The sequence below is a fragment of the Mirounga leonina genome, unplaced genomic scaffold, assembly GCF_011800145.1.
Source record: "Mirounga leonina isolate KUSES-001 unplaced genomic scaffold, KU_Mleo_1.0 Mir_201, whole genome shotgun sequence".
NCBI classification, from domain to species: Eukaryota; Metazoa; Chordata; class Mammalia; order Carnivora; family Phocidae; genus Mirounga; species Mirounga leonina.
Window position 1 is genome coordinate 31,600,683 of NW_023270504.1, and position 26,838 is coordinate 31,627,520.

A 26,838-nucleotide genomic window follows, 5' to 3' on the forward strand; every position below is an offset into this window, starting at 1 on the left:
AGGGAGAGTGGGAAAGGGAGAAACAGGCTCCCTGCAGAGCAGGGAGCCTGATGCGGGGCTCGATCCCAGGACCCTGGGACCATGACCTGAGCTGAAGGCAGATGCTTAATGACTGAGCCACCCAGGCGTCCCCCCAAATTCTTGACATAAATTCAGTTCTATTCTAATTTTGGCAGAGACAAATTCCTAAAGTTTACTATCATACCTTCTCTGCTGCTTGGTGGTTGTTCTCCAGGGGCCAGAAAGTCAGGTTTCAGCCTGTGGTCTCGAGTCCCCTGGGAACAGAAAATCAGTTGAAATTAACATTTAGGCTTCCCTTTTGGATCTGGCTTTAGTAAGAAATATTAGACTAGAGTGGGAAGAGAAAGGGAGTCTCCTGCAGATTGTGAGGGAAGAGAGGGAGCCCTTTTTCTTCCCTGTGCCCAGTTCCTAAGTTTATTGACCACAAAGACTTATGCATGAGCTCTGGTTGGTTGCCTGGGCAGCTGGTCCCCCAGCCATGCTTCTCCACCATCCATAACAGGCCTGCTCAGAGCTGGTCCAGGAAAGCCACAGATTCGTGACCATTTCCTACTTCCTTTTCCTCACCAATGATGTGTGCCCTCCTTTTAAGTAGACTTTCCTTCAGTTTTAGCATTTTCCTGCCTTGGTTTTAGGCAATAGGCCAGGGAAGCTCTATTTCAATTGCTTTCCATTAGATAGAACATGAAGCCTAACTCCCTTTGACATGATTCTTTTCTTTTTTTTTTTTTTTTAAAGATTTTATTTATTTATATGACAGAGAGAGACAGCGAGAACAGGAACACAAGCAGGGGGAGTGGGAGAGGTAGAAGCAGGCTTCCCGCTGAGCAGGGAGCCCGTTGTGGGACTCGATCCCTGGACCCTGGGATCATGACCTGAGCTGAAGGCAGACGCTTAATGACTGAGCCACCCAGGCGCCCGACATGATTCTCTTTTAAAAATATTTATTTAGGGGCGCCTGGGTGGCTCAGTCATTAAGCGTCTGCCTTCGGCTCGGGTCATAATCCCAGGGTCCTAGAATCGAGCCCCGCATCGGGTTCCCTGCTCCGTGGGAAGCCTGCTTCTCCCTCTCCCACGCCCCCTGCTTGTGTTCCCTCTGTTGCTGTGTCTCTCTCTGTCAAATAAATAAATAAAATCTTTAAAAAAAATTTATTTATTATTATTTATTTGAGAGAGAGAAGGAGGGGCAGAGGGAGAGTGAGAGAGTGAGAATCTCAAGCAGACTCCCCACTGAGCATGGAGTCAACATGGGGCTCAATTCCACGACCCTGAGATCATGGCCTGAGCCAAAATCGAGTCAGGTGCTTAACCGAACAAGCCACCCAGATGCCCTTTGTGACATACTTCTTATTCTCAGTTTATGAATTCTGTGTGTGCATGGGTGGGTGTATGTGCATTCTCTACATATTAGAAATTTACTAATGTAATCTATTCTTAGAATTGTCTAAAACCATGTAATTTTGCTTTGCTCCTTCAGAAAAGAGGATTGAGGGGCACCTGGGTGGCTCAGTCAGTTAAGCATCTGCCTTCGGCTCAGGTCATGATCCTGGGGTCCTGGGATTGAGCCCCGTGTTGAGCTCCCTGCTTGGCAGGGAGCCTGCTTCTCCCTCTCCCTTTACTGTTCCCCCTGCTTTTGCTCTCTCTGTCAAATAAATAAATAAAATCTTTTTAAAAAAGAAAAAAGAAAAGAGGATTGATCCCTTATGGCCCATTGTTTCATTTTGATTACCTATTTCACTCTTTTAGATATAATTGAGATACAAAAATAGTAATATGCAAAGTATATGTACAAAAAGCTTGCTATATTCTTTTTTTTTTTTAAGATTTTATTTATTTATTTGAGAGAGAGAGAATGAGAGAGAGCACATGAGAGTGGGGAGGGTCAGAGGGAGAAGCAGACTCCCCGCCGAGCAGGGAGCCCGATGTGGGACTCGATCCAGGGACTCCAGGATCATGACCTGAGCCGAAGGCAGTCGCTTAACCGACTGAGCCACCCAGGCGCCCAAAGCTTGCTATATTCTAATAAATACCATTCAGTCTAAAATAGGAAAACTATTCCTAGATCTAGGCCCAAAGTCTCTAAAATGCTGGGTTTCTGATGGACAACGGGGGATGACCAGAATAGTGGGATTTGAGGGATACCACCACCACCCTTCCCTCTACAAACAGACAGACAGACAGACAAACAATTCTCAGATACCTCTGGGTGTCAAGAAGCCTGCAATTCTATTCACTGTAGAATAGAAATTCATTTTGAGGGTTAAGCATTGTCCTTTCAAGGAGCTACCCTTTTAAAATGGAAATGAAGGGATAATACAAGAAGTTGCTACTATCATAGTATGAATTGCCTCATAATATAGTGTCTCTCTCACCCAGGGTGGAAATAGAACAATTTGAGGATATTGAGGGCTTAGAGAATGGAGAAGAGTGTTTAAAAGAATGTAGAAGAGTGAGATATGTCAGAAATATACTTACCTACTTTGAAAGTTTGCCTCAGATCTGCTAGGGATGTATAGAAGGAATCCAGTTTGAAAAGAAAATAATATCCAACAGATGCTCTTACAAATCTCTATTCTTTCATTTTCATTAATTCATTTTATTTTATTTTTATTTATTTATTTTTAAAAAGATTTTATTTATTTGACAGAGAGAGACACAGCGAGAGAGGAAACACAGCAGGGGGAGAGGGAGAGTGAGAAGCAGGCTTCCCGCCGAGCAGGGAGCCCGATGCGGGGCTCGATCCCAGGACCCCGGAATCATGACCCAAGCTGAAGGCAGACGCTTAACGACTGAGCCACCCAGGCGTCCCCATTCCCAAAATATTTTGAATAGAATGTTTATAGAATATTTGAAGAGCAAATAACCAAGAAAAAAATCTGAACATGTATCACCTAAATTGACTAAAATTAAGAGAGCAACCATTAAGATCCTTCACCCTAACCTAACTACACTTTTATTTTTCAGCCTCTGCTAATCTTAGGACCAACATATAGAAAACAACTTTCTAACATCTATAGAAAGGGAAACCTTTAAAAGGAATAGAGTCCAACCCTCTCATTTTGCATGGGGAAACCAAGATTCAGAAAGTGAGCTCATTTGCTTAAGGTCCCTTGCTTAGTGAATAACGAATGGGGAAGTAGAACTCAGCATTTCTAATTCCCAATTCTAAGACTTTCCTACAATACCTCGCTGCCTTGTGAACAGAAAACTAATTTTCTGTTTTTATTAAATGCATATTCCAGGGGGTGCCTGGGTGACTCAGTCGGTGTTAAGCTTCTGCCTTTGGCTCAGGTTATGATCCCAGGGCCCTGCTCAGTGGGGAGTCTGCCTGTCCCTCTTCCCCTCCCCCCTTGTTCTCTCTCTCTCAAATAAATAGATAAAATCTTGGAAAAAAATACATCTACCAGTTTATTTATTTATTTATTTATTTATTTATTTTAAATATTTTATTTATTTATTTTAAATAGTTTATTTATTTAACAGAGAGAGACACAGAGAGAGGGAACACAAGCAGGGGGAGTGGGAGAGGGAGAAGCAGGCTTCCCGCTGAGCAGGGAGCCCGATGCAGGGCTCGATCCCAGGACCCTGGGACCATGACCCAAGCCGAAGGCAGACGCCCAATGACTGAGCCACCCAGGTGCCCCATCTTCCAGTTTATTTAAAACCATTTACCATTCAGGCAAGGCATTTGTTTGGAATCACTATGCTTCTATCCCTTCCTTTGGCAGAGATTGCAAATTGTCTTCTAACATTCATTCTCGCCTTCTTCCCTTCAACGAAACCCCTGATTTTTAGATGGACACAGGAATACTCAGAATAAAGAGGTCATCTCTAGCCTTCCTTGCAGCTAGGGGTGGTCACATGATTAGTTTCTGGCCAATAAGATGTAAGCCAATGTGGTGTGTGCAACTTCCCACCAGTGTACTTAAAAGAAAGGAGCATAAGCATTTTCACCCCTTCTTCCTGCTGATTGGAATCAGAGGTGATGGCTGTGGGAATCATGAGAGAGAAACTGTGTGTTGAGGATGGTAGAGTCCATAGAAAGAACTTGAGTCCCTGATGATTGTAAAACCTCTGTACCTATCTTCCTTTGGACTAGCTTCCTTTTTTTTTTTTTTTTAAGATTTTATTTATTTATTTGAGCGAGCTAAAGAGAACATAAGCAGGGAGGAGGGGCAGAGGGAAGAGTAGACCCCCCACTGAACAGGGAGCCCATGTGGGGCTCAATCGCTGGACCCTGGGATCATGACCTGAGCCGAAGGCAGACGCTTCACTGACTGAGCCACCCAGGCGCCCCTCTTTTTCTTTCTTTCTTTTTTTTTTTAAGATTTCATTTATTTATTTGACAGAGAGAGACACAGTGAGAGAGGGAATACAAGCAGGGGGGGTGGGAGAGGGAGAAGCAGGCTTCCCGCCGAGCAGGGAGCCCGATGCGGGGCTCGATCCCAGGACCCTGGGATCATGACCTGAGCCGAAGGCAGGCGCTTAATGACTGAGCCACCCAGGCGCCCCGCCTCTCTTTTTCTAAGTAGACTCTATGCCCAATGTGGAGCTTGCATTCATGACCCCGAGATCAAGAGTTGCATGCTCTACAGGCTAAGCCAGCCAGATGCTCCTGTAGTTTCTTGATTAAGATAAAATTTGGAAGTTTCAAACATATTATAGGCTCAAAGGACTTCCAAGCACACTAAAAATTTTTATCAAAAAAGAAAAACTGCATCTGAATTGTTCTTAGCAAAATTTGGTGTGTAGAAGAGCTAGAACAACCCTCAACCCTAAATCACCAGAGGAGGCAGACAGCATAGGCTGCTGGGGCATGCTATCCTCTCTCCTAGAGGTGTTGGAGCCTGGGTCAGAATCTGGTTTATTCACTTTCTCTGATTTAAAATGTAAGAGGTGTTGGGGTGCCTGGGTGGCTCAGTCGGTTGGGCGTCTGCTTTCAGCTCAGGTCATGATCCCAGGGTCCTGGGATAGGGTCCTGGGATCGAGCCCTGCATCGGGCCCTTTGGTCAGCGGGGAGTTTGCTTCTCCTTCTCCCTCCGCCTACTGCTCTGCCTACTTGTGCTCTGTCAAATAAATAAATAAAATCTTAAACAAATAAAATAAAATATAAGAGGTGTCTTTGACTCATCCCTTTCCTTCAGACTGGATAGCCAAGCCAGCTTTCTGATTTTATCTGTGAAATTTCTCTTCAACCATTGCTCTGCCTTCTCACTGCTGCAAAGCTAATCTTGGCCCCTACTACCTCTGTCCTGCGTTTTCCAAGTATCCCAAAATAGCTTCACTGATTCCAGTGCTCTCTCTTAAGTCCTTACTGGCCCTAGGCAACCTACCCAAGCTGTTTCTCAATCTTCTCTAACAAACATTCTCTATTAAAATAGAGAGCCTGGTTTAGTCCACCTCACAAGCATGCTTGCTCAATCCTGTCTCTGCCTGTTCCTTTGTTTATGTTGTTCCCCATATCTTAAGCCTTTCTGCCTCTTCTCTGGCTACCCAAAATCTCACCCATAGCCCAAGTTCAGCTTCAATTTCACCTTCACCATGAGTTTCCTTCCAAAAACTCTAAACCACAATAAATGCTCCCTTTCCAGTCATCCCATACCATTTAATTAGAGAATCAGAGTTGGAAGGAACCTTAGTAATAAAAAAAATAAAAGCATATCTTTTAGCAAATGAGAAAACAGATTCAAGGAGATAATGAAGTGACCTACCCAGGGTTATACAGCTGGTAAATGATAGATGGGGGAGACAACCAAGACTCCCAATCTTAGCTTAGTGCTATTTCCATTACACTATGCCATTTCTCTTCCACTTGTCTTTACAACTAATAGGAATTTGCTTGTATTATTTGCATGTGTTTCATGGAAGAAAGTTGTATTTCCCTATAAAGATTGGAAGTCTCTCTTGAGATTGGAAACCATGTCTTTTACTTCTTTGATATTCTCACAGCAAATAAGAAGCACTCAAAAAAAAAAATCTTTGTGGTATTAAAATTCAAAATTTTAAAGTCTTTTGACAGCTCCACAGTGCCTTGCACATGATGAGTACATAGTAGATACTTCGAAAATACTAATTGGTTGATTAGCTGAGTGAAAGACAAACACACACTCAGGCATTCCTTCATTCCTTCAGCAAAGATACTATTCATTAGCCACCATCTCGGTGCTGGAGGTACACAGATTATGACATGCACTTGGGGTATACGAGGTTTCAGTGAGGATGAATATGCACACTTTACAACCATACAATAAAATGAGAACCTACTAGAGGTGTGCACAGGGGATAAGTATTGCACAACCCTGAGATCAAGTGCTGGTGTATGCTCTTCTGACTGAGCCAGCCAGGGACCCCAGGAAACCAGTTGAGAAACAATTGCAGGTGTTCGTGGAGGAGAGGTGAGCAGCAGGTAGGAGGGTGAGAGTGGAACAGGGAAGGGGCATTTGGAGTGGAGAGAGATGTTTTTCTCCCAGTTATAAAAGTTACACATGAGAAACTAGCCTAGAAGGATGAGCACAGAAATGTGAACAGCAGTCTGTGGGTATGGTTTCACAGGCAGTTTTTCTTTTCTGCGTGGTGCTTTTTTTTCCTTTCGCATTTCTTCTTTTTTTTTTTTAAGATTTTATTTATTTATTTATTTATTTGTCAGAGAGAGAGAGAAACAGAGAGAGAGCACAAGCAGGGGAGCAGTAGAGGGAGAAGCAGACCCCCCACTGAGCAGGGAGCCTGATTCAGGACTTAATCCCAGGACCCTGGGATCATGACCTGAGCTGAAGGCAGACACTTAACCGACTGAGCTACCCAGGTGCCACATCCTTTCATATTTCTTAAGTTTTGCACATTTAGCATATAATAATACCTAATATATTTAATTGTATATACTACTTTAAAAATAATACATGCTCAGTATAGAAGACTTTAGGAATACAAAAATGTATACATGGGAAAAAATTTTAAATCATCCATAAAAACACTCGTGTTTTGTTTTTTTTTAAGATTTTATTTATTGGGGCGCCTGGGTGGCTCAGTCGTTAAGCGTCTGCCTTTGGCTCAGGTCATGATCCCAGAGTCCTGGGATCGAGCCCCACATCGGGCTCTCTGCTCCGCGGGAAGCCTGCTTCTCCCTCTCCCACTCCCCCGGCTTGTGGTCCCTCTCTCTCTGTGTCTCTCTCTGTCAAATAAATAAATAAAATCTTAAAAAAATAAATTTCTGAAACTTCTTTACATTCTCTAAATGATACTGACATGAGGTACCTTCATTTTGACAGCAGAAAGAGGCCTGTTTAATGCAGGTTGAGGGGCTCATCTTCCAGTAGGTCAATGTAAAATTGTGTAATCAGGTTCCAAAAACCAATTACAGAAAAATAGTTGGAGGAGCCCTTGGCCTGAGAATGTATTTAAAAATTGGAAGTTTCAGTTATCCATTAGCTCAATATGAACCGATGATGCGATGAGCTGCAAAAAAGCTAATGACAACTTGGTTGTCATCATATAAACATGCTTATCAGGTCAGGGAGAGCAACACTTTATACATGCATTAGTGAATTCACTTCTGTATTTGTTTATGTACAGTTCCAGGAAGAACCTTGGTAAAGAGCTGTCACAGGACTTTAAGAAGTCTTCAGTCCACAGGAGGGCACATTCTGCATGGAGCACTGGGTGTTATGCACAAACAATGAATCATGGAACACTTCATCTAAAACTAATGATGTAATGTATGGGGATTAACCTAAGAATAAAAAAAAAAAAAAGAAGTCTTCAGTCCACATCATGTGAGCAAGCAGTAAGGAAAGCCCTCCGCCCTTTTCCCCTCGTATGCCCCTCAGGGGAGCCAACAGCAAAGTCATCCTCACACTGATGGCTCCCTCAGCTGTATCTCTACCAGGACCTCTCTGCTGCTCTCATGCACCCGGCTGCCTGCTGGATGTCCACCTGTGAATGCCACAGCACCTCAAGGTCACTATGTGCAAACCTGCTTGTGCCGATTTCTCTCAAACAGACATACCTCATTTCAGGCACTGATGTCATCATCCCTTGCTCAGTTATTGAAGTCATCTAGGACTCCTGTTTCTTAAGCACCATGCACATCAGTCACTAAAGCCTACAGATTCTAACTCTGCAGTATTAGCCCTGCTGTGCCTGTTCTCCATTTCTTCTGCCACTGCGTTAGTTAGGATCTCATTGTTCTCGGCCTGAATTACTGAATTCAGCATTTGTGACTTCAGTCTGTTTTCTAGCTAGTCTTCCTGACTTCAGTCTCCCTCTGCTCTCTTTGCTTCTTCAAGCCATAATTTGCCAATGGTCTAAATATAAAAATCAATTTATGTCATTCTCTTACTTAAGATCTTTCGATAGCTTCTCCAAATGTTTTAGCATAAGCCTTCAACTCTGAACTTAGCACCAAAGGCCCAGGTTACGTCTCTATCCTCCTCCCACAACAAACCAAAATGCTTCACTTCACTCCAGCTGAGCCACTTGGCTATCTCTCGCCACTGCGTCTCTCGGCTTCCCCCCCTCCCCAGGTGGCACCACATCCTTCAAGCTTCACCGAAGGATCTCCTTGTCTAGGAAGAATTCTCTGGTGTTCCACTTTAGTTTGGATATCCTTTGTGTGTGCTCCATACCATATTGGGCCTACACTTAAAACCGTAATACTTGATTTATTTGTTTGCCTTCCTCTCTAGACTTTAACTGCCAAAGTGCACAGACCCTGGTTTATTGAACTTCATAAATCTAAATCCAGAGCCAAACACCACCCATGGCAAGGAAAAGGCCCTCAGTAAATGATTTTTGTTTTTGTTTTGGTTTGGTCTTACTTTACTACACTAGGGCACTGCTCTAGGTGCTAGGAATGTAATAATGAACAAGCCAGATCTGAGTCCCGCTCTAAATAAATGAACAAATAAATACTGACTACATAAAAACTGGGAGTATTTACTTGGAGAAAAGAGAAGTCTTAGAGCAGCAATGACTAGAGCCTTCTCTTAAGTAGAAGAGAGAGTAATGTATCTTTATCTTTCTCCTGAATTAAGAATCATTGAGTAAAATCTACAGAGAGGTAGATTTCACTTTTTTGAGTAATTAGAATGTTAAAAACTGGAACCGTCTGGCTGATGATGTAGTGACCCCTCATCTCTGTAAGTGAGAAGTGATTAGGCTGACAGCACTCCTGGGTGGGTAGTGGGCTAACCCAGAGGGCCGATAGGGCACGTCTGAACTGTGAAACCACTATGCACTTCTAACCTGCGTTCCCTCCAGGGCTCCATCTTGCCATAATCTCACCAACACCTTAAGTTCAATGATTAAATGTATACCATTTTTTCTTTCCGCTTTATTCTTTTCATAGCCTGTCCTTATTATGCATAAGCATATCTAGAAGCTCATTTGTAGGAGTGCCTGGGTGGCTCAGTCAGTTGAGCGTCTGCCTTTGGCTCAGGTCATGATTCCCGGGTCCTAGGATCGAGCCCTGCATCAGGCTCCCTGCTCAGTGGGGAGCCTATTTCTCCCTCTGCCTGCAGCTCCCCCTGCTTGTGCTCTCTCTCTCAATCTCTGTCAAATAAATAAAATCTTTAAAAAAAAAAGAAGTTCATTTGTTTTTGTTTTTTAAAGATTTTATTTATTTATTTGACAGAGAGACACAGCGAGAGAGGGAACACAAGCAGGGGGAGTAGGAGAGGGAGAAGCAGGCTTCCAGCGGAGCAGGGAGCCCAATGCAGGGCTCGATCCCAGGACCCTGGGATCACGACCTGAGCCGAAGGCAGATGCTTAACAACTGAGCCACCCAGCCACCCCAAAGAAGCGCATTTGTACTCTTTACACCCATACCTGGCTTATCTGATTCTGTTCTCCTTGGCTCCTCGCTAATGATCCCGGCAGAGTCTTTAATTCAGATGATAGGTGGGAAGACCTGAAAGGACACAGATGGATATTTCATAAATCACTTGGGTTGACAGAGTAGCTAGCAGTTGGGAATCATCCTTTTATCTAAAATAGAGTCAACCGGATTGGAAAGCCAATGGGGGTGGGGCCTGGGTGGCTCAGTGGGTTAAGCATCTGCCTTTGGCTCGGGTCATGATCCCAGGGTCCTGGGATCGAGTCCTGCACTGGGCTCCTTGCTCAGCGAGAAGCCTGCTTCTCCCACTGCCTGCCGTTCCGCCTGCTTGTGCTTGCTCACTCTTGCTCTCTCTCTGATTAATAAATAAATAAAATCTTTACAAAAAAAAGAAAAAAGAAAACTTGATTGGAAGTTGGGTTTCTAATGGGCACATGGCATGTGCTCTAAAGGCCAGGAGACTAATTTGGGAGCTAGAACTGTTAGAGACCTTTTCAGAGTTCCTAGGCTTAGCATTAAGTATTGTATCTAGAGATTTGTCTTTTCTATGTTAATTAAGCAGCTTGCTAACTCCTGTGGTTTAGTCTGGCAGGGACATACCATTAGATCAGAATGTTTTTTGAGGCCATCATAGTAGCTAATATTCAGGTGGTATTAAAATTAAAAAGAATTAAAGCCAACCTCTGCACTGTCTATCTATGTATTACCAGAAATGTCTTGTTCTTTGTATGGTTAAATCTAACAGCTTAATCATAACCAAATCATACAATAACACCTGCAGTTACTACAAGGTGCTCCCGTAGTTTTCCTTGTTCACCAACAGGTCTCCCCGCCTCTCACCTTCCCACCCCTTTCACATTTTCAGCTATACAAGGGCAACAACCTTACAGGCTCTGTTTCAGTTGTTGTTGAGTGAGGTAGGAGGTGATGAAAGATGCTTGATTAACTTTAAAAATGATTCCATAGGGGCACCTGGGTGGCTCAGTCATTAAGCGTCTGCCTTCGGCTCCGGTCATGATCCCAGGATCCTGGGATCGAGCCCCGCATCGGGCTCCCTGCTCAGCGGGAAGCCTGCTTCTCCCTCTCCCACTCCCCCTGCTTGTGTTCCCTCTCTCTCTGTGTCTCTCCCTGTCATATAAATAAATAAAATCTTAAAAAAAAAAATGATTCCATAAACAAAATAGATTTGAAGTTCACAGGAATTTCTAGGTCCTCAACTCTTATAACAATGCTTAGAGCATAGCAGCTGTTCAATAAATATTTATTGAATGAGTACCTGGAGCAATTAGAAACCAATGTTAATCTCACAGTTTTATTCATGAAAAGTAGAAACTTTGGTGGTTTTTTTTTTGATAAAAGAATGAGGTTAGCTTAAACAAGGTAATAGTCTGATCTTATATTGTAATAAAATGAATAGTGTTTACTATAGTTATTGAAAGTTACTCTAGACTATAAAAAAATGTTTGCTCTTTGTTCTAAGTTCAAAAATAAAGATAATAAGCAAGGAAAGTTAATTTCCAAGTTCTGCTTTTATTATTTATTTTTTAAAGGGTTTTTTTTTTTTAATTTAAGTAATCTCTATACCCAACATGGGACTTGAACACACAACCCCAAGATCAAAAGTTACAGGCTCTTCTTTTTTTTTTTTTAAGATTTATTTATTTATTTTTAAGATTTATTTATTTATTTGACAGAGAGAGAGCAAGAGTGACCACATGTGAGCACAAGCCGGGTGGGGGGGCAGAGGGAGAGGGAGAAGCAGACTCCCCTCTGTAGGGATCCCAGGACCCCCAGATCATGACCTGAGCCAAAGGCAGATGCTTAACCAACTGAGCTTCCCCAATGCCCCAAGAATTACATGCTCTTCTGACTGAGCCAGCCAGGTGCCCCTTCATTTTCTGCTTTTAAAAAATATACTCAGGGCACCTGGGTGGCTCAGATGGTTAAGTGTCTGCCTTCAGCTCAGGTCACGATCTCAGGGTCCTGGGATCGAGTCCCACATCGGGCTCCTTGCTTAGCAGGGAGCCTGCTTCTCCCTCTGCCTGCCACTCCCCCTGCTTGTACTCTCCCTCTCTCTCTCTGGCAAATAAATAAATAAAATCTTTTTAAAAAATACATATATATGATATATGTATATACTCATATTGGGGCACAGGGCCGGGTCAGTCGGTAGAGTATACAACTCGATCTCGGGGTTGCAAGCTCAAGCCCTATGTTGGGTGTAGAGTTTAGTTAAAAATAAAATAAAATAACCATACATATACTGATATCAAGAAGTCAAGAGCATATATGGCTTCTACAGTGATGGCACCTGAAGCACATCTACACTTCTACTTTCCATTTTCTTTTTTTTTTTAAGATTTTATTTATTTATTTGACAGAGAGAGACACAGCGAGAGAGGGAACACAAGCAGTGGGAGTGGGAGAGGGAGAAGCAGGCTTCCCTCAGAGCAGGGAGCCCAGTGCAGGGCTCGATCCCAGGACCCTGGGATCATGACCTGAGCCAAAGGCAGACACTTAACCACTGAGCCACCCAGGTGCCCCTACTTTCCATTTTCTTTATTAAAGTTGGTAGGTACTCAAAAAATTCTGTATGAATTAAGCTAATAGGTTAAGCATACTCTACCAGAGGGAGCTTTCACTGCTATTATGGAAGACCTCTCAGCTTATTTTATTTTCTAAGCCCAGCTTTACAGCCTTAATTGATATTTAACAATCAAATCAATGAAACCAATGAAACAATAAAATAGATACTTGGTGCCTAATGAGAGATCCCAGAGATGACATAGCTCCCATCTTCAAAAAGATTATGTTTGTTCAAATGTAAAATATATATATTTTTAGTCCTTCCCTCCTCCATCTTAAATATATGGGAATGGAATATAAATCAACAGAGAAAATAACTCACTTGGGACTTGTCCAGATAAAGCAAAAAAGTTCACTTTTGAACTGAGTAGGTTTAAAAATAATGAAATCAGGGGCACCTGGGTGGCTCAGCCGTTAAGAGTCTGCCTTTGGCTCAGGTCATGATCCCAGGGTCCTGGGATCGAGCCCCGCATCAGGCTCCCTGCTCCGTGGGAAGCCTGCTTCTCCCTCTCCCACTCCCCCTGCTTCTGTGTCTGCTCTCACTAACTCTCTCTCTGTCAAATAAATAAATAAAATCTTTAAAAATAATAATAATAATAAAAAAATTAAAAAAAATAATGAAATCAGTAATTCTTCATATGTATATGGTCGTTTATAATTTAAGTAATTATCTCCTTTGCTCTACATATCAATCATGGAAGTAAATGGAGTGGGGCTGTGTACTATTATTATTTATTATTTGAGAAAATGCAGTGTGATACCCAGGCTCACAGAGATGTCAGGTACTAAAGTTATAACCAGAATCCCAGGTCTTTTGAATCCTAAAACACTGCTCTTGCCTTTATACTATACTACTTTCTCTACTAAATATCTCATTAAGTTAAAAAATTATTCTAACTTAATTGTTTTCTTTAATTGGTTTTGAATTCAATAGAATTTCACTCAAGATTTTAAGCTCTGAATGAAGATAGCCAACCGTGTTTCAGTTCAAGATCCATCTTCCTCCTGAAGCCTCCCCCAAAACACTCCATCTCACACTAAATATTTTCTTTTCTGAACTCCTCTCTGAAAGGAGCCAAATTTATTATATTTTTTCTTACACCCCTTTATGACTTTAACATTATATAGTATACTTATAGTCTATACAGCATGGATAATCCTATCAATTGCATCAGAAATTTCTTTAAGGCCAGAGACTGAATTTTCTACCTAAATGGATATTTCTATATTGAATGAATCAAATTGGAGAGACAACTCTGGCCCAGCTAAGGAGTTTGAGGCCCGCTTGTACACAACCCTGGGCACTTTGTCAACCAAAATAATGTGACCTTTAAACTGAGTAGGGACGGTTTGAGGCCAAAGGAATGACACAAGGAGCTAAAATAATTAAAAAGAAAGTTAAAGAAATTAAGGATTGTAGTCCCTTTGAAAAGAGATTAAGAGAAGAACTCATTAAGATTCACCAGCTTCTGAATGGCACTGAGAATTGAGATGCTACAAAGCTATTTGACCTGGTGTCAAGAACAAGGGGAGAGACCACAATAAGATAGGCCCAGGATGGACACTCCAGGAATTCAGAGAGGAATTTTGGAATGGAACAGCGTAAACATGGACTAAGCTAACCAGACGCAGCAAGAGAGCTGGTTCTTAGATACAGTTTCTAGAATCAAATTGAAGGGTTCTTTAGTAGGCAATAAAATCTGATGATGTTCTGAGTCCTGAATCAAAGAGGGGGTCCATGGTAGAAAGGAGTCACATTTGTAGTCATCTCCTCTATGGCTGCATGTGGCATTACAACAGGATTTGCTAGCCCCCAGCTCTGGTTCGAGCTGTCTTCAGCCACTCCAGAGAGCCGCAGCCTCTGAGCTCAGCGCTGCACCTCTGAGTGCCAGCAGCCTTTCTTAACCAGGGTCAAGGGGGTTTCAAGCCTGACACCTCAGTTTCATGGCAATAACAAATTACCAGTCTTACGGTCAAAAATAAAGAGAGCTGCTCACGTAGCCCTGGTCCAGGCAGCCTCGCAGCTGTTATTACGGTGCTGTGGAAGGACACGGAGGCTGCGAGCCTCACAGGTCACAGTAATGAGAGTCCCCATCCTAAGCAGGTCTGAGGAAAGGTGTGGAAAACCAGGTTACTCTGAGTGTGTTTCCACTTCAGTCTGGGCTTTAGGGAGGGTAATTAACTAGAGAAATGCTGAGAGAAATTGCTGGAAATGTGGGTGGCGGGGGTGGGGGCATTTACACAGAGCAGCACACTACGGTTAGCCAAAGAATTTCTTTTTCTTTTTTCAGTTTTTATTTAAATTCCAGTTAGTTAACATACAGTGTAATACTAGTTTCAGGTGTACAATACAGTGTTTCAACACTTCCACACATCCCCTGGTACTTATCATGACAAGCACTGGTTCGCTCAAGAATTTCTGACCCTGATTTTCCATCCACAGTGAATTCTTATAGTGACTTTGCCTCCTATCTCAACACATTTTTTTTAATGTGAATTTTCTCTCTCAATAAATTATCTCTTGTTGTCTCTGTCATCTTCTTCCCCAACCAGCTGCTTAGCCTTTTGCCCTCCCTCCCCCCATGCTTCACTTCTGAAACCTGCTTTACAGGATATCCAACACTGACAAGCTTCCCAAGGTGGATAAAGGTAATGGAGTGCTGGAACCATAGGTTCCGTGGCAGCTAGGAAGGAGAGTTGGGACAGAGCTGGAAGGCTGTCAAGAGAGGAAGGAAACATGAAGATAAGCAATGGTAGCATCGCTGACATGATCAAGGGCAATGTTATTTAATCCCTTTATAACCTGCCTTTTGTTCATTTACTGCCCATACGTGCCCTATATCCCAGGGCAATGTTCCTAGCCTTGAGAGGAAAATGTGAACATGTACCTGTGCGGTTTCATTTGTAGAGTACTTAGCTTGGTGCCACATAAAATGAACTTGATAGTCTTAGGAAAATAGAAACCAAAAGCCTGATATGGTGAAAGGGAAAAATTAGGGCTGGGAAAAACAATCTCAAATATTAAAGAAATCACTAGAAGGTGGAGAAATGAAGTAGAAATAGAAAATTAAGTTTATGTGAAAGGCTTGAAAGTAACCTTAAAACTAGTGGTTAACTAGATTACATAGTAATAGCAAGCATGTTGACACTTTAAAAATTATTCTGTCAGACTTTTATGATAAAAAATACATATAGAGAAAGTAGTGTTTTCTATGAACTTCTTAGCAATACACAATACACTTATTTCACAAACATTCATTTATGATCAAGTATCTGTAGATTGCTCTAAGGGAGCAGGTGGAGGACAGAAATAAAGGTGCCCTATGGGCTATTCCCTGTGGAAGAGCTAGATTTACTCAGTGAAATGAAGCATCCATGAAAGAGGTCAGTTGGAAGAGGCTGCAGTAGGCCAAGATGGTTAGGGATGCCTCCCTGAGGTCTACACAGAGAGGCAGAGTTTAGATAGACCAAGAACCAATGATTTAAAGGGGCGGAGTGAGTACTGATCATTTAGGTTACTGTAGATCCATAAGGCCTAATACAACAGCCACTAGCCACATGTGGCAGATTGAGCACTGAAATGTGGCTAGTCCTAACTGAGATGTACATTTAAGTGTAAAATACACACCAGATTTCAAAGACTTGGTATGAAAAAAATGAATGTGAAATATTTCATTGATATTTTTTGCATCGATTATATGTTGAAATTACAATATTTTGGGTATACTGGGTTTAAGAAAATATATTACTAAAATTAAATTCACCTTCTTCAAACTGTTGCTGGTTTAAGGACTGTTTTAAGAAGATAAATCTGACTATACTGGGCAAGATAGAGCAAGTCGGGGGGAACTAGACGAAAGAAAACCAGGAAGTTTCTAAAATAGTGAGATGAACAGGACCTGGCTTAGGATGGAAACTGAGGTTATCAAAAGGAAAAGGGATGCAAGAGACATCATGAAGGAAGAACCAATAAGACAGTGATTATTAAGAGAAAAGGGAGAAGAAAAGTGTTACGGAAAAAAAAGTGAACCCAGGAGTCTGGGAATACAGTTGTTCCATTAAAAGAATTAGGAAGCCAGTAAGGGTGTATGAGGTGGATAGAAAAATGCTGAGCTAGCTGTTGTTCTTATTTTCCTTTCTTTCAACACATTGAGTTTAAGGTAATGGGAAGCATGAAATTGGCATTTGGGGAAATGATACTGGAACTCAGGAGAGAAGCTAGACTGAAGATGTGCATTGAGAAAAACATGATCTTTAATGCTGAGTGAATGAGTTCCAGGAGGAGAAAGCAGAAAGGCAGAGGAAGAAATGAAGGGGGAAAAATGAATCCACAACAGGCATTTATTTCATTTTATTTTATTTTATTAAAGATTTTATTTATTTGAGAGAGGGAGAGAGCACGTGCATGAGCAGGGGGGAGGAGAGGAAGGAGAGGGAGAAGCAGGCGCCCAGCTGGGATCCCAATGCAGGACTCCTTCCAGGATCCATCCCAGAGTCATGGGATCATGAACTGAGCCGAAGGCACTCAACCAACTGAGCCACCCAGGTGCCCTCACGATAGGCATGTAAAGAGGTTCTGAATTTCCTATGGTTTTATGCCATCACTTGCATCATCATTATGTAATCAAATTAATCATTGAATTGCTGAGATATTAGGGAGAGTCCCCCCACAAAAGTCTAATCTGGTTGGGAAGAAGACAACCCCAGTTATAATAAAAGATTTAAGTAGCACTTTAAAATAAATAGTAGAAGATGACCTAAAGGAGTGCTTGATAAGTGAATCATACAAACTGTAATTTCTTGTGTAAGGGTACATGGAGAAATACCCAAGCTAGGGTGTTTCAGGAAGGCTTTAGGAAGGAAGTGAGTTTTGAGTGGGTCATGATCTCAGAGGTTGAGTTTTAAGTCTTTCCAGGCAATAGAAAAGGCATGATCAAAAAGGAGAAGGCAGCAAGTCCAGGTGGGTGAGTGAACTAGTTTGGCAGGAGAAGTCATTGGTTGATGGGGTGAGGGTGGGGATAGCAGATAAGTCTGGGAAGGCAGGTTGAAGCCAAATTGTGGCAGGTCTTGAATAAGAATCTATCAGAATTGGGACTCTCTCTCATGCTCAAGGGACACTCACTGAATTTTGAGGAAATAAGTGTTATGATTGAGTTAAAATTTTAAGAATATTAATTTGGTTCTATTTTAAAGGCAAAGCCACAGAACTCAGAGACCATTTAGCTCTAGCCCTTAGTCTCACAGATGAAATACAGGGAGATTAAGAGACTTTTCCTTTCTTTTTTTGAAGATTTTATTTATTTATTTAACAGAGAACGCGAGAGAGTACAAGCAGGGGGACTGGCAGAGGGAGAGGGAGAGGGAGAAGCAGGCTTCCCGCTGAGCAGGGCTCCATCCCAGGAGCAGGGAGCCTGATGTGCTCTGAGATCATGACCTGAGCTGAAGGCAGACGCTTAACCGACTGAACCACCCAGGTGCCCCGAGATTAAGAGACTTTTCTAAGAGAGAACCCGTATTTCCTGACTATTAATCTAATTTACTTTCTATGACTTCTAAAATTTAAAAATCTGCCTGGCTCACAGCATTCTTTGGGAATAGGTTCTTTATGGAAGGCAGCTCTCTAATGAGAAAGGAAGGTTGTATGTGAGGATGTGTGAGGATTTGTGAGGTATCTGGTCTTCGGTTATACACAGGCAACTAAAGTGACAAAATAATGGTTATACTCTGCTTCCACTCCAATTGGATCCTGGGACTGAAACAAGGAGTATCCAGGTCAAGTTGGTTAGTCAAGAAGAAAGGAAAGGGCAATTCAAGCAGTGTAACCCAATAGAGAGAAAATTGGATGACTAATCAGAAGATTTGGATTCTAGTCCTGGTTAGCAGTGGTTATGGGAGAAGACACACTTCTATTTGTCACATCTCTTCCAAGGTTCAGGTAAGTGTTTTTAGCTGATCATTTGGAACTTGCAATGTATTTCCCAAAGAAGTAATGTTATAAAACAGTGGTTAGTTTCTCAGATGATACTCCAGGAATCTATAAAAATTCCATCAGAACTGAAATTAATACATACTGGCAAAGAGAAATAGAAATATTTTTTGCAGCATTAATAAATTAGCAAAACAGATTAGCCAAGCTAATTATTGTGGGGTTTTTAAAATGGAAAACATTTAATTAGGAGAGGATATGGAATTGAAGGCTGTGGCGAATATGAAAGAGAATTACTCCTTGGCATTTTCAAGGTAATCTGAGGTTAACAGGCAAGGCTCACAAATGGAAAAGAAGCAAGAGAGAGAAAGGGAAAAAGAAAGCATGAGCTGTATGTGTTTTTAAGGAAGATGATACAAACAGTGTTTCAAGGGTGAAAGAATGGGCCAACCTGGAAAAAGCCAGGAGCGAGATACCACTGTGAAACAAAGGGAGAAATGAAGGAGGGCCCGTGACCAACATACAGGTACAGAGGTGGTAATCTAGACTCCAGGAGATTAGGCCAAACATGGGTCCAGTAAATAAATCTGAGGTAGTGAAGTCCCTGGGGGAAAGGTGGGACAAATGTTCAAAGCAGGGTCAAAGACTCAGGCTATCACCTCCAAATGTGAGGTTCTATCTGGAGTCCAAATTCAGGAAACTCCGAGGCCACACTTTCAGCCAGACCAAAGACATAGTAAGATTCCTTAGCTCCTGGGCCAGAATTGGTTCCAGACTGTTGGTGAAAGCTAGGGTAGGTGGAGAGCACAGTGAGGGGAGGAACTAAGCAAAAAACTCACAGATAGGGAACCAGAGTTAGAGAAGGACAGAAAGAAACAGGTCTTAAAGAAAAAGAAGGGAAGGAGGGAGGATGGGAGGAAGGGAAGAAGGGAAGGAGGGAGGAAGGGAGGAACAGACAGGTCTCAAGTTGGTGTGCCAGTCCATATGAACACTGAGACAGGATCCTCAGAAGAAAAAAAGCCAGAGCAGGAGGAAATAACGCAGAGGGAGGAAAAGGTGTTCAGAGAGACGACTCTCTAACCACCACCAGGGGGCACCTCCAGTTCCAGGACAGTTTTGTTGATTAACAAGACTGGGCAGTGGTGTGGGGGAGGGAAGAGGACAAAAGAGTAGCCTTCCAACTGAGGGGGGATTGTAACCAGTACTCAAACGTACTGGGCTAACCACGTCTTCTCACCTTTTGGCTTCCTGGTGCTGTTCACCTTTTAGGCACTATTATTACTTGGCCGGCTGGCAGTGACAATTGAGAGGCAAGGTGAAAAGGTTAAATAACAGTAAGAGATACAGGTAAAAAAGAGAAGACAGAGGGAGAACTAGGAAAAAGAAACTGGGGAAAGAACAGTCAGGATATAATGGATTAGAAAGGAACATAAAGAAAAGCAGTAACTGTTTAAAAAAAGAGAGAAGGAAAAGCGCGGCAAGTCAAACTGACCTGTGAGGAAATGAGGAAAGATCAGGAGAAAGTTCCGAAAACAGCTAATTCAGGTTATGTGATTAATTCCACAGTGGCTTGTCACCCCTTTCACATCTCATTTATTAAAAGGATATCTAGAGAAGAGCTGTGCTTTATAAACACACAAAACTGTAACCTTTGCTCTTTGGGAGCATTTAGATATATGCTCATTTTTGTCAAAGATGAAAGAAAGCATATAGTAGAATTTGAGGATGAATTTTAAATCATTAAATAGTTCCAGGTAATAAAAGAACAAAACTGCATAACTTTTGGGCCGTTTTTAAGCCAGGAGGGAGTGGGGGAGCCAGTGTTAGAAGTATTTTGACTCATGAAAGATACATTTAAATATATTTTCTTTGAGAATTTTTTTTTCTTAAATGCTGCTTTTTGAAAACAACAGGTTATTAAAATGACCAGAAAAAAGTGAGGAGGGGGTGGGGGAGAATTTCCAGACCGCCCACTCCAACATCTATCACATAAATTCTTTCATGATTTTTCTCCCGATTTTGCACTGCTCAGGGCTTAGAAGAGGATCTTTGATTTAGCCACTGTACACTTTATGACTGTGCCTGTCACTCAGTAAGTACTTGACTACTTTAGGGGAAACGTCAGGGGTAGTGTTTCCTGAGAGGTGGATACAGAACCCAGCTAAGGCCCTCAGAGATTGAGAAGAATCCAGTAGTAAAAACGTAATTGCAGTGACCGATACAACTATCTGGGCATTCATTGTAGGTTTTGTACACTTCTAGTCTGTCTTTGAGGTGTTTTTTTCTTCCTTCGGACTTAGCAGAATTGTAACGTACTACATAATTTAGTATTTCGAAAGCACACGCCTCCACACTCCTCTCCTAGATAGAGTACAATCCCTGAGCCTGGCATGCAGATCTCCACCCCTGCCAGAGTACACTCCTCAGACTATCTCCCGTTTCCCATCCCCCCAGCTTTCGAACTACATTGTGCGCCCTCGTCCTGGCAGCTTTTCTGCAGCCAGGGCAGTTGCAGGGCTCCAAGCTCGTCTTCTCTAGGGCGGTCACACGTGTCCATTCCCTGGGGTGGATGGGTGGGGGTGTCGCTCTTCGCGCACGGCTGCTGATTGGTGCCTCCCCCTACCCCACCCTTCCCGCCGCACTCCAGCCTCCATCCTACTTGGTTCCAGCTTAACCAGCCCCACCACCTTCTTTCCTTGGAGAAAAGAGCCACTTTAGAGCTCCTTGAAACGCCGTTCTTGGATGGAATAAAAGTGTTTGAGAACAGGTGGAAATTACTTTATTTCATCAGGCCTCATATTTCTGGGGTGCACAACCCACTGGTCCTCCGGTGCTACCCTCAGCACCAATAATAACTGAACTCTTACACGTGCGTGTTTCTGGATCTAGCCCCTACCGAAAGCACCACCCAGCGGGCTCTTTAAAAGGACGCGACCACTAAGGCCAAGTGGGGGGTGGGAGAGACCCTTATTGTCCTCATTGGTCCAAGTCATTAAACTCCTCAGTCCCAAACACCTGGAAAGCGGAGTGAGTCCCAGGGCAGTTCATGGGGTGCGCCTCGCTCCTTTCAAGTCACACTCCTCTTCTTTCTTGGGGTGCTCAGTTCCCTCTCCCCTCCCCCTCTCTTCCAATGCAGCTGTCCGGACTGGGGGTGGGGAGTGGGGGCGGGGGTTGTTGTTGTGGTGAGGGCAGCCCCGCCCCCTCCTCGTGGGCGGCCCCTCCCCCAGGCCCTCTGTTCGGCTCCCTCCCCCCGCCCCCCCCAGCCCCATCTGTTTTCCCCAGCGGTGAGATGATTATATTGTATGGTACTGGGGGCGGCCGCAGCCGCAGCCGCAGGATGGGGCGAGCGCGCGGACCCCGTCGGCAGCCGAAGCAGCAGCCGCCTCAGTAACTCGGGCCCCCGAGCCGCCGCCCCCCGCCCGGGTCGCCCGCCCTCAGCTCATGCATTCGCCGAGCGGCGGCAGCAGCGGGAGTAGCCGCCGCCGCCGCCGCCACCCCCGCCCGAGGAACTGAGGCACTGAGGCGCTGCGCCGCGGCGGGAGTCTGAGGCGGGCGGGCGAGCGGTGCGCGGGCAGCGTGGGGCCGCCGAGGCGCGCTTAGGGTTCGGGGCGGCCGCCACCGCCGCGCCTGGGAGATGTGCCCGGAGGAGGGCGGCGCGGCCGGGCTGGGCGAGCTCCGCTCCTGGTGGGAAGTCCCGGCCATCGCACACTTCTGCTCGCTCTTTCGCACCGCGTTCCGCCTGCCCGACTTTGAGATCGAGGTGAGTGGCCGCGAGGAGCGGGCGAGGTGGCGCACCCTGCGCCCCTTTCTCCCCTGCCCCCTCGGGAAGTCCCGGAGCACCGTGCGGGAGGGAGCGGGGGGCACGCGGAGACTTTTGGCTGGTAGTCCGCAGGCAGCGGAAGGGCTCGGAGGTGGGGGCACGAGGCGCTCAAGGGCCGGGGCGCGGGCGGGGGCCCCGCCGGGCTCCGCAGGGGACGCTAAGTGCCGGCGTCCGGGCTCGGGACGTTCGCTCGTGGCCGCCGTGCCCACCCGCGCCTTCCGGGGCGAGGCGGAGCGGGCGACGAGAGGGCGGGGGAGAGTGCGCTTTTGTACGAGTGGGACCGGGCCGGCTCTCCCGGGACTTCTCGGGCAGGAGGCTGAGTGTGTGGGGAGAGTGTGTGCGCGCGCTCCCTGCCCGGTGCCATTGAAGCGGCGAGCCAGCTGCTCCGGGCGGGGACGGGGTGCGGGCTGGATTAATTCGAACCGGGCCGGGAGGCGGCCTGCGGCCGGTTGGGGGAGGGGTCTGTCGTGCTGGGGAGAGGCTCGCCCCCACTTCCGCGGGCGCGTGGAGGGGGAATCGCACTTTGCAGACTGCCGAAGGCCCGCGACTCTCGGGGGCGCTTTGGGTTAACTTCGGGCCGGCGGAGATGGGGGCCTGGGCTCGGGGGGCGCGCTCTCCTCCGGGGAGCCGCCCGGCGCTCAGCCCATGCTCGGGGCTCCGAGGATGCAGAGGGAAAGTTTAGGACTCCGTTATTCTTTAACAGCGCCTTTTCTCGGAATGTACAGCTCTCTTTATGCGGGGACCTCGGGAGCTCTTTGAGTTGATTTCGCCACCATTATCCCTCCGGGCGGGCGTGGAGTAAAGGGATGGCTTTTCTGGCCAGGCCGAAGGTGCTTTCAAACCCGGCGCTTTGTGATAACCGGACTAAAATCGGGGGTCCTAGTAGCAGGGATGGTGGCGGGAGTGTGAGGAATGGAATGTACACGACGGCGGCCCAGACGAGCAGCCAGCCCTTAACCAGCATCCGCCGTCCTTTCTTTTATTTTTATTTTTGGAAGGGGGTGTGAAATATTTGATTGGTTGGCAGGTTGAATTGCTTGCCCTCCTTTGGCGATATATATGTAGTGGACTTAACACCTTTTGCCTTGGACAAAGGTAAAAGGGAAACTGTTGGTCAGTTTTTCTTTTCAGTTCTGCCAATGAGTTCGCCAATGGAGTAATCAAAATAAGAATTACTCTTTTGGAGGAGCAAATCGTTGTTGTTGCCTCCCCACCCCCACCTATCCTACTTTCTGCCATTTTCGGGTTGATTTTAATTCGTTTATTCCTAGGTTATTTGCCTCACCTTTATTTTTAGATTCATTGTTGTTTGCGGAAATATTTGCTTCTCATATGAATGAAGTGTTGGAACTTGCTCTTGTTGCAGAGTTAAGTGAAATTGAGAAAATAAAAAGATCAGATAGAGGTACGGTGGGAGAATGAAGCAAAATGTAGGCTGATAAAGTCGGACCACTCTCTGGCTTTTGGCGATTCTTAGTTCCTGAAAAAACAATGTGGTTAAATCGTAGGCTTCTGTTTTTAGAAAGATGTAATAACTTGGGCATTTTAGATAGCACATAGCGTTTGCTTTCAAAGTTTGAACGTAATTGTAACAAGCATGATCTTTACTAAAAATGTTAGTAGGATAACTGTTTTTATTGATGAAGAAGAGAAAGGGCCACAAAAACGAAAGATTTGGGAATGCTTAAGTTCAAGAGATGTTTGACAGTTATTCTGATAATACTGTTTTCTTTTAGTTGGTATAAAATCGTGAGTAGTTTAATTCTGTCCTGCTGCTCAAAATGGTGGCTGTTGTGGGAGGTGTTGCTTGTGACTGTCCCATATGGGGTGCTGGTAAACTTGCTCCCTAGCCCATTTTCTTCCTTGCAAGATAATAAAATTGAGGTGAGTGATGTTGAATTACAAGTTGAGAGCTTAAGGACCCATTCTAAAAATACTGTGGAAAAGTGTATCTTCCAAAATCCATATATTCCCATTTTGTTGATGGAAAAATAGAGGTAACTAATTGTGCCTTAAATTGTTACAGATCTCTAACTTGTCTTATAATCTAAGAAATAAACTTGTGGTTTTTAAGTATTAGCTGGTATAATTCCTAAAGGAAATGTAAGCTGATCAAAGAGGTTAAATTTGTAGGAATAACAGAAGTGAAAAATCATTGTTACAGGGGAATAATTTGGGCTATTTGAGATGATCTCTCTTTTGATTGGAGTGATTCTTGGAAGTGACACTACTGTTTTTAAACTGCATGCTATTTGAAATACATGCAACACGAATGAATATTTGGACTCCATATGCGCATTTTTATAATTATCCATACTGTTTTTATTAGGAGAAGTTCAGTAGGTAGGTAACAAATGATAGTGACTTTTTAACTTCTGCAGTTCCCAGGTAATCCTCTCAAAGTGAGGTTTGTTTTGACATGGTTAATGCAAATTGTAACTTAAAGTTTTCAATAGTTATCAGAAATTAAAATTAGTCTTTTTTAGGCTTCTAACAAATTTGATTCATGACAGTGCAGAACTCACTGAAAACATCAGATTTATATATGTATGTATGTATGTAATCTCTACACCTAATGTGGAGCTCAAACTCACAACACCTAGATCAAGAGTCCCATGGTCCACTGACTGAGCCAGCCAGGCGCCCCTGAAAGCATCAGTTTTCGTTCCAGTATATATATATATATATTTATTTTTTTTTGCTTAGGTGATTTTTTAATCTAACAGTTTATTGTCCTGACAGTTTGAGAAAAAACCCCTTGGTTAACGAGTGTATGATACAATAGAAGACCTTCCTTAAACAAAACAAACAAAAAACCAATTCTGATGCTGAGTTGTATTTGTGAGGCCAGCTGGAAAGGCTCCCACCATCTTAATTTACTGCAACTTTAAAAGGTAAAAATGATGAATAATACCAAGTGGTAGAAGTTGTATATCAGCTTTTTTAGGAAACCAGTTTTCAGCTATACGGAAAGATCTTGTTTTATCCTTGACCACCAAACTGAACTCATGGATTTTTAGAAAATTTAGGAAGTGGAATCCTCAAGGACTTGGCTTCTACTTACCTAGAGTGAAGTAATCTCTTAGGTAGATGAAGGGCTGGGAGGATTCATGCTGCAATTCTGCAAGAGGTCAAGACCTCCCACTTACAGAACTGGTCCCCAAAACATGGATAGTTTTATTTTTGCTTGTAAGAAAACTTTTTATTCTGTTAATCAACCTTGAATGTACAGGATTTCTTTAGGGATTCTGTAATCATCAGATGGAAAATCTGTGAATGTGTAGATAATGCTTTAAGTTCAGAATTACTGGTTTGAAAAATAATACCGATGTTATATAAACCTTGAAAATTATAGCACAGTGTAGGTAAGAGAATTAAAATCACCCATAATTCCACCACTAAGAGATAAAAGCTGTTAACTGTTAACATTGTATCCCTCCACTCAGGGATAAAAACTATTAACTGTTAACATATTTAGAAATTCCCAAATATGCTCACACTGTATTTGTGCCTTAGATTAGGTACTGTTTTTATTTTAGATGAGGAGATTGAAGTAAAGCTGGACAACAGTAGGTTAATGATACTGAATTCATTGGTTGGTATTATTAAGCGCCCCTACTCAACTAGGTGCTTAACTTCCAACTGGGAGATTACTAAAGAAGCTCATAACTCGCCTCCTTTGCGTCAGAAGATTATCTGTTAATATTTCAGAACCATTTCATTTAAATCAAGTATTTTATAATTGTTTAACATTCCAGTGGGTTAGGCTGGTTAAGTTTTTTCCCAATTTGAGAAATGAAGAATGGTGAATTGGCCTCTGTAAAGATTTAATGCTGATTTTTTCCCCCCTTATCAGGTGCTCCTTACAGTGAATGTAGTGTCTTGATCAAAGTAAGGGGAGGGAGTGTAGAATAATTTTGAACAATCTGGTCTGGAGTTATTCATGATGGGTGTGACGTTCTGGGTAGAAATCCTGTCACAAACATTTTGGGAATATTTTCCTCTAGAGAAGAGACTGGTGCCTCTAGGTGGCTCTTTGAAAATGGTCATGGTAGTTTGTGTATTAGCAGCGTGGTAAAAATAATCTGATTGTCGTGTCTACTTTTTTCCCTGAGCTTCTTGCTGTTGAGTACTGAATCCTTTACCACCTGCCTTGGATCTCCTTCCTGGTTGTGGTTGTATGTACGTAAAGTCTCTCACGTAATGGGCATGATGGTCTAGGGGCAGTATCTTTAATTCAGATTCCTGAATTCCACTCTTGGTGTTTCCTTGGATCCGGTCCCTTTATCAAGGTCACCAAGGCATAAATTTTTATTTTTTTAAGTAACCTCTGTACCCGACATAGGGCTCGAACTTACATCCTCGAGATCAAGAGCCCCATGCTCTACTGACTGAGCCATTCAGGCGCCCCAAGGCATAAATTATTGCATGAAAACAAGAAACAAGAATTGCTGAGAGTAACTTATTAGTGCATCAGTCATATCAGCCGTTCTGGAGCCTGGGCCTGTGGATGGGCTATAGGAATGTGCTATTGGAGATTTTGTGTTGGTGTGCATATATGCACTTTGCTGGAAGAGAGGGGACCGTTGTTTTCATAGAATTCTGAAAGAGGTCCCCAACCGTACAAAGGTTGAAAAGCCTGAACTAGATGAAAGA

At 43.6% G+C, this 26,838-nt stretch overlaps 1 protein-coding gene across 6 annotated transcripts in view; it reads left to right on the top strand.

The window, feature by feature from the left end:
- The first annotated feature begins 21,648 nt into the window (after positions 1-21,648).
- The window catches only part of LOC118025817 (cat eye syndrome critical region protein 2), a 171,008-nt gene continuing 165,818 nt past the window's right edge, over positions 21,649-26,838 (top strand). For all 6 annotated transcript variants that reach the window (XM_035028552.1, XM_035028553.1, XM_035028556.1 and 3 more), the window contains exon 1: positions 21,649-22,122. In XM_035028552.1, coding sequence (XP_034884443.1) covers positions 21,997-22,122 — 126 coding nt within the window. In that variant the 5' untranslated portion in view covers positions 21,649-21,996. The remainder of the gene's footprint in view (positions 22,123-26,838) is intronic.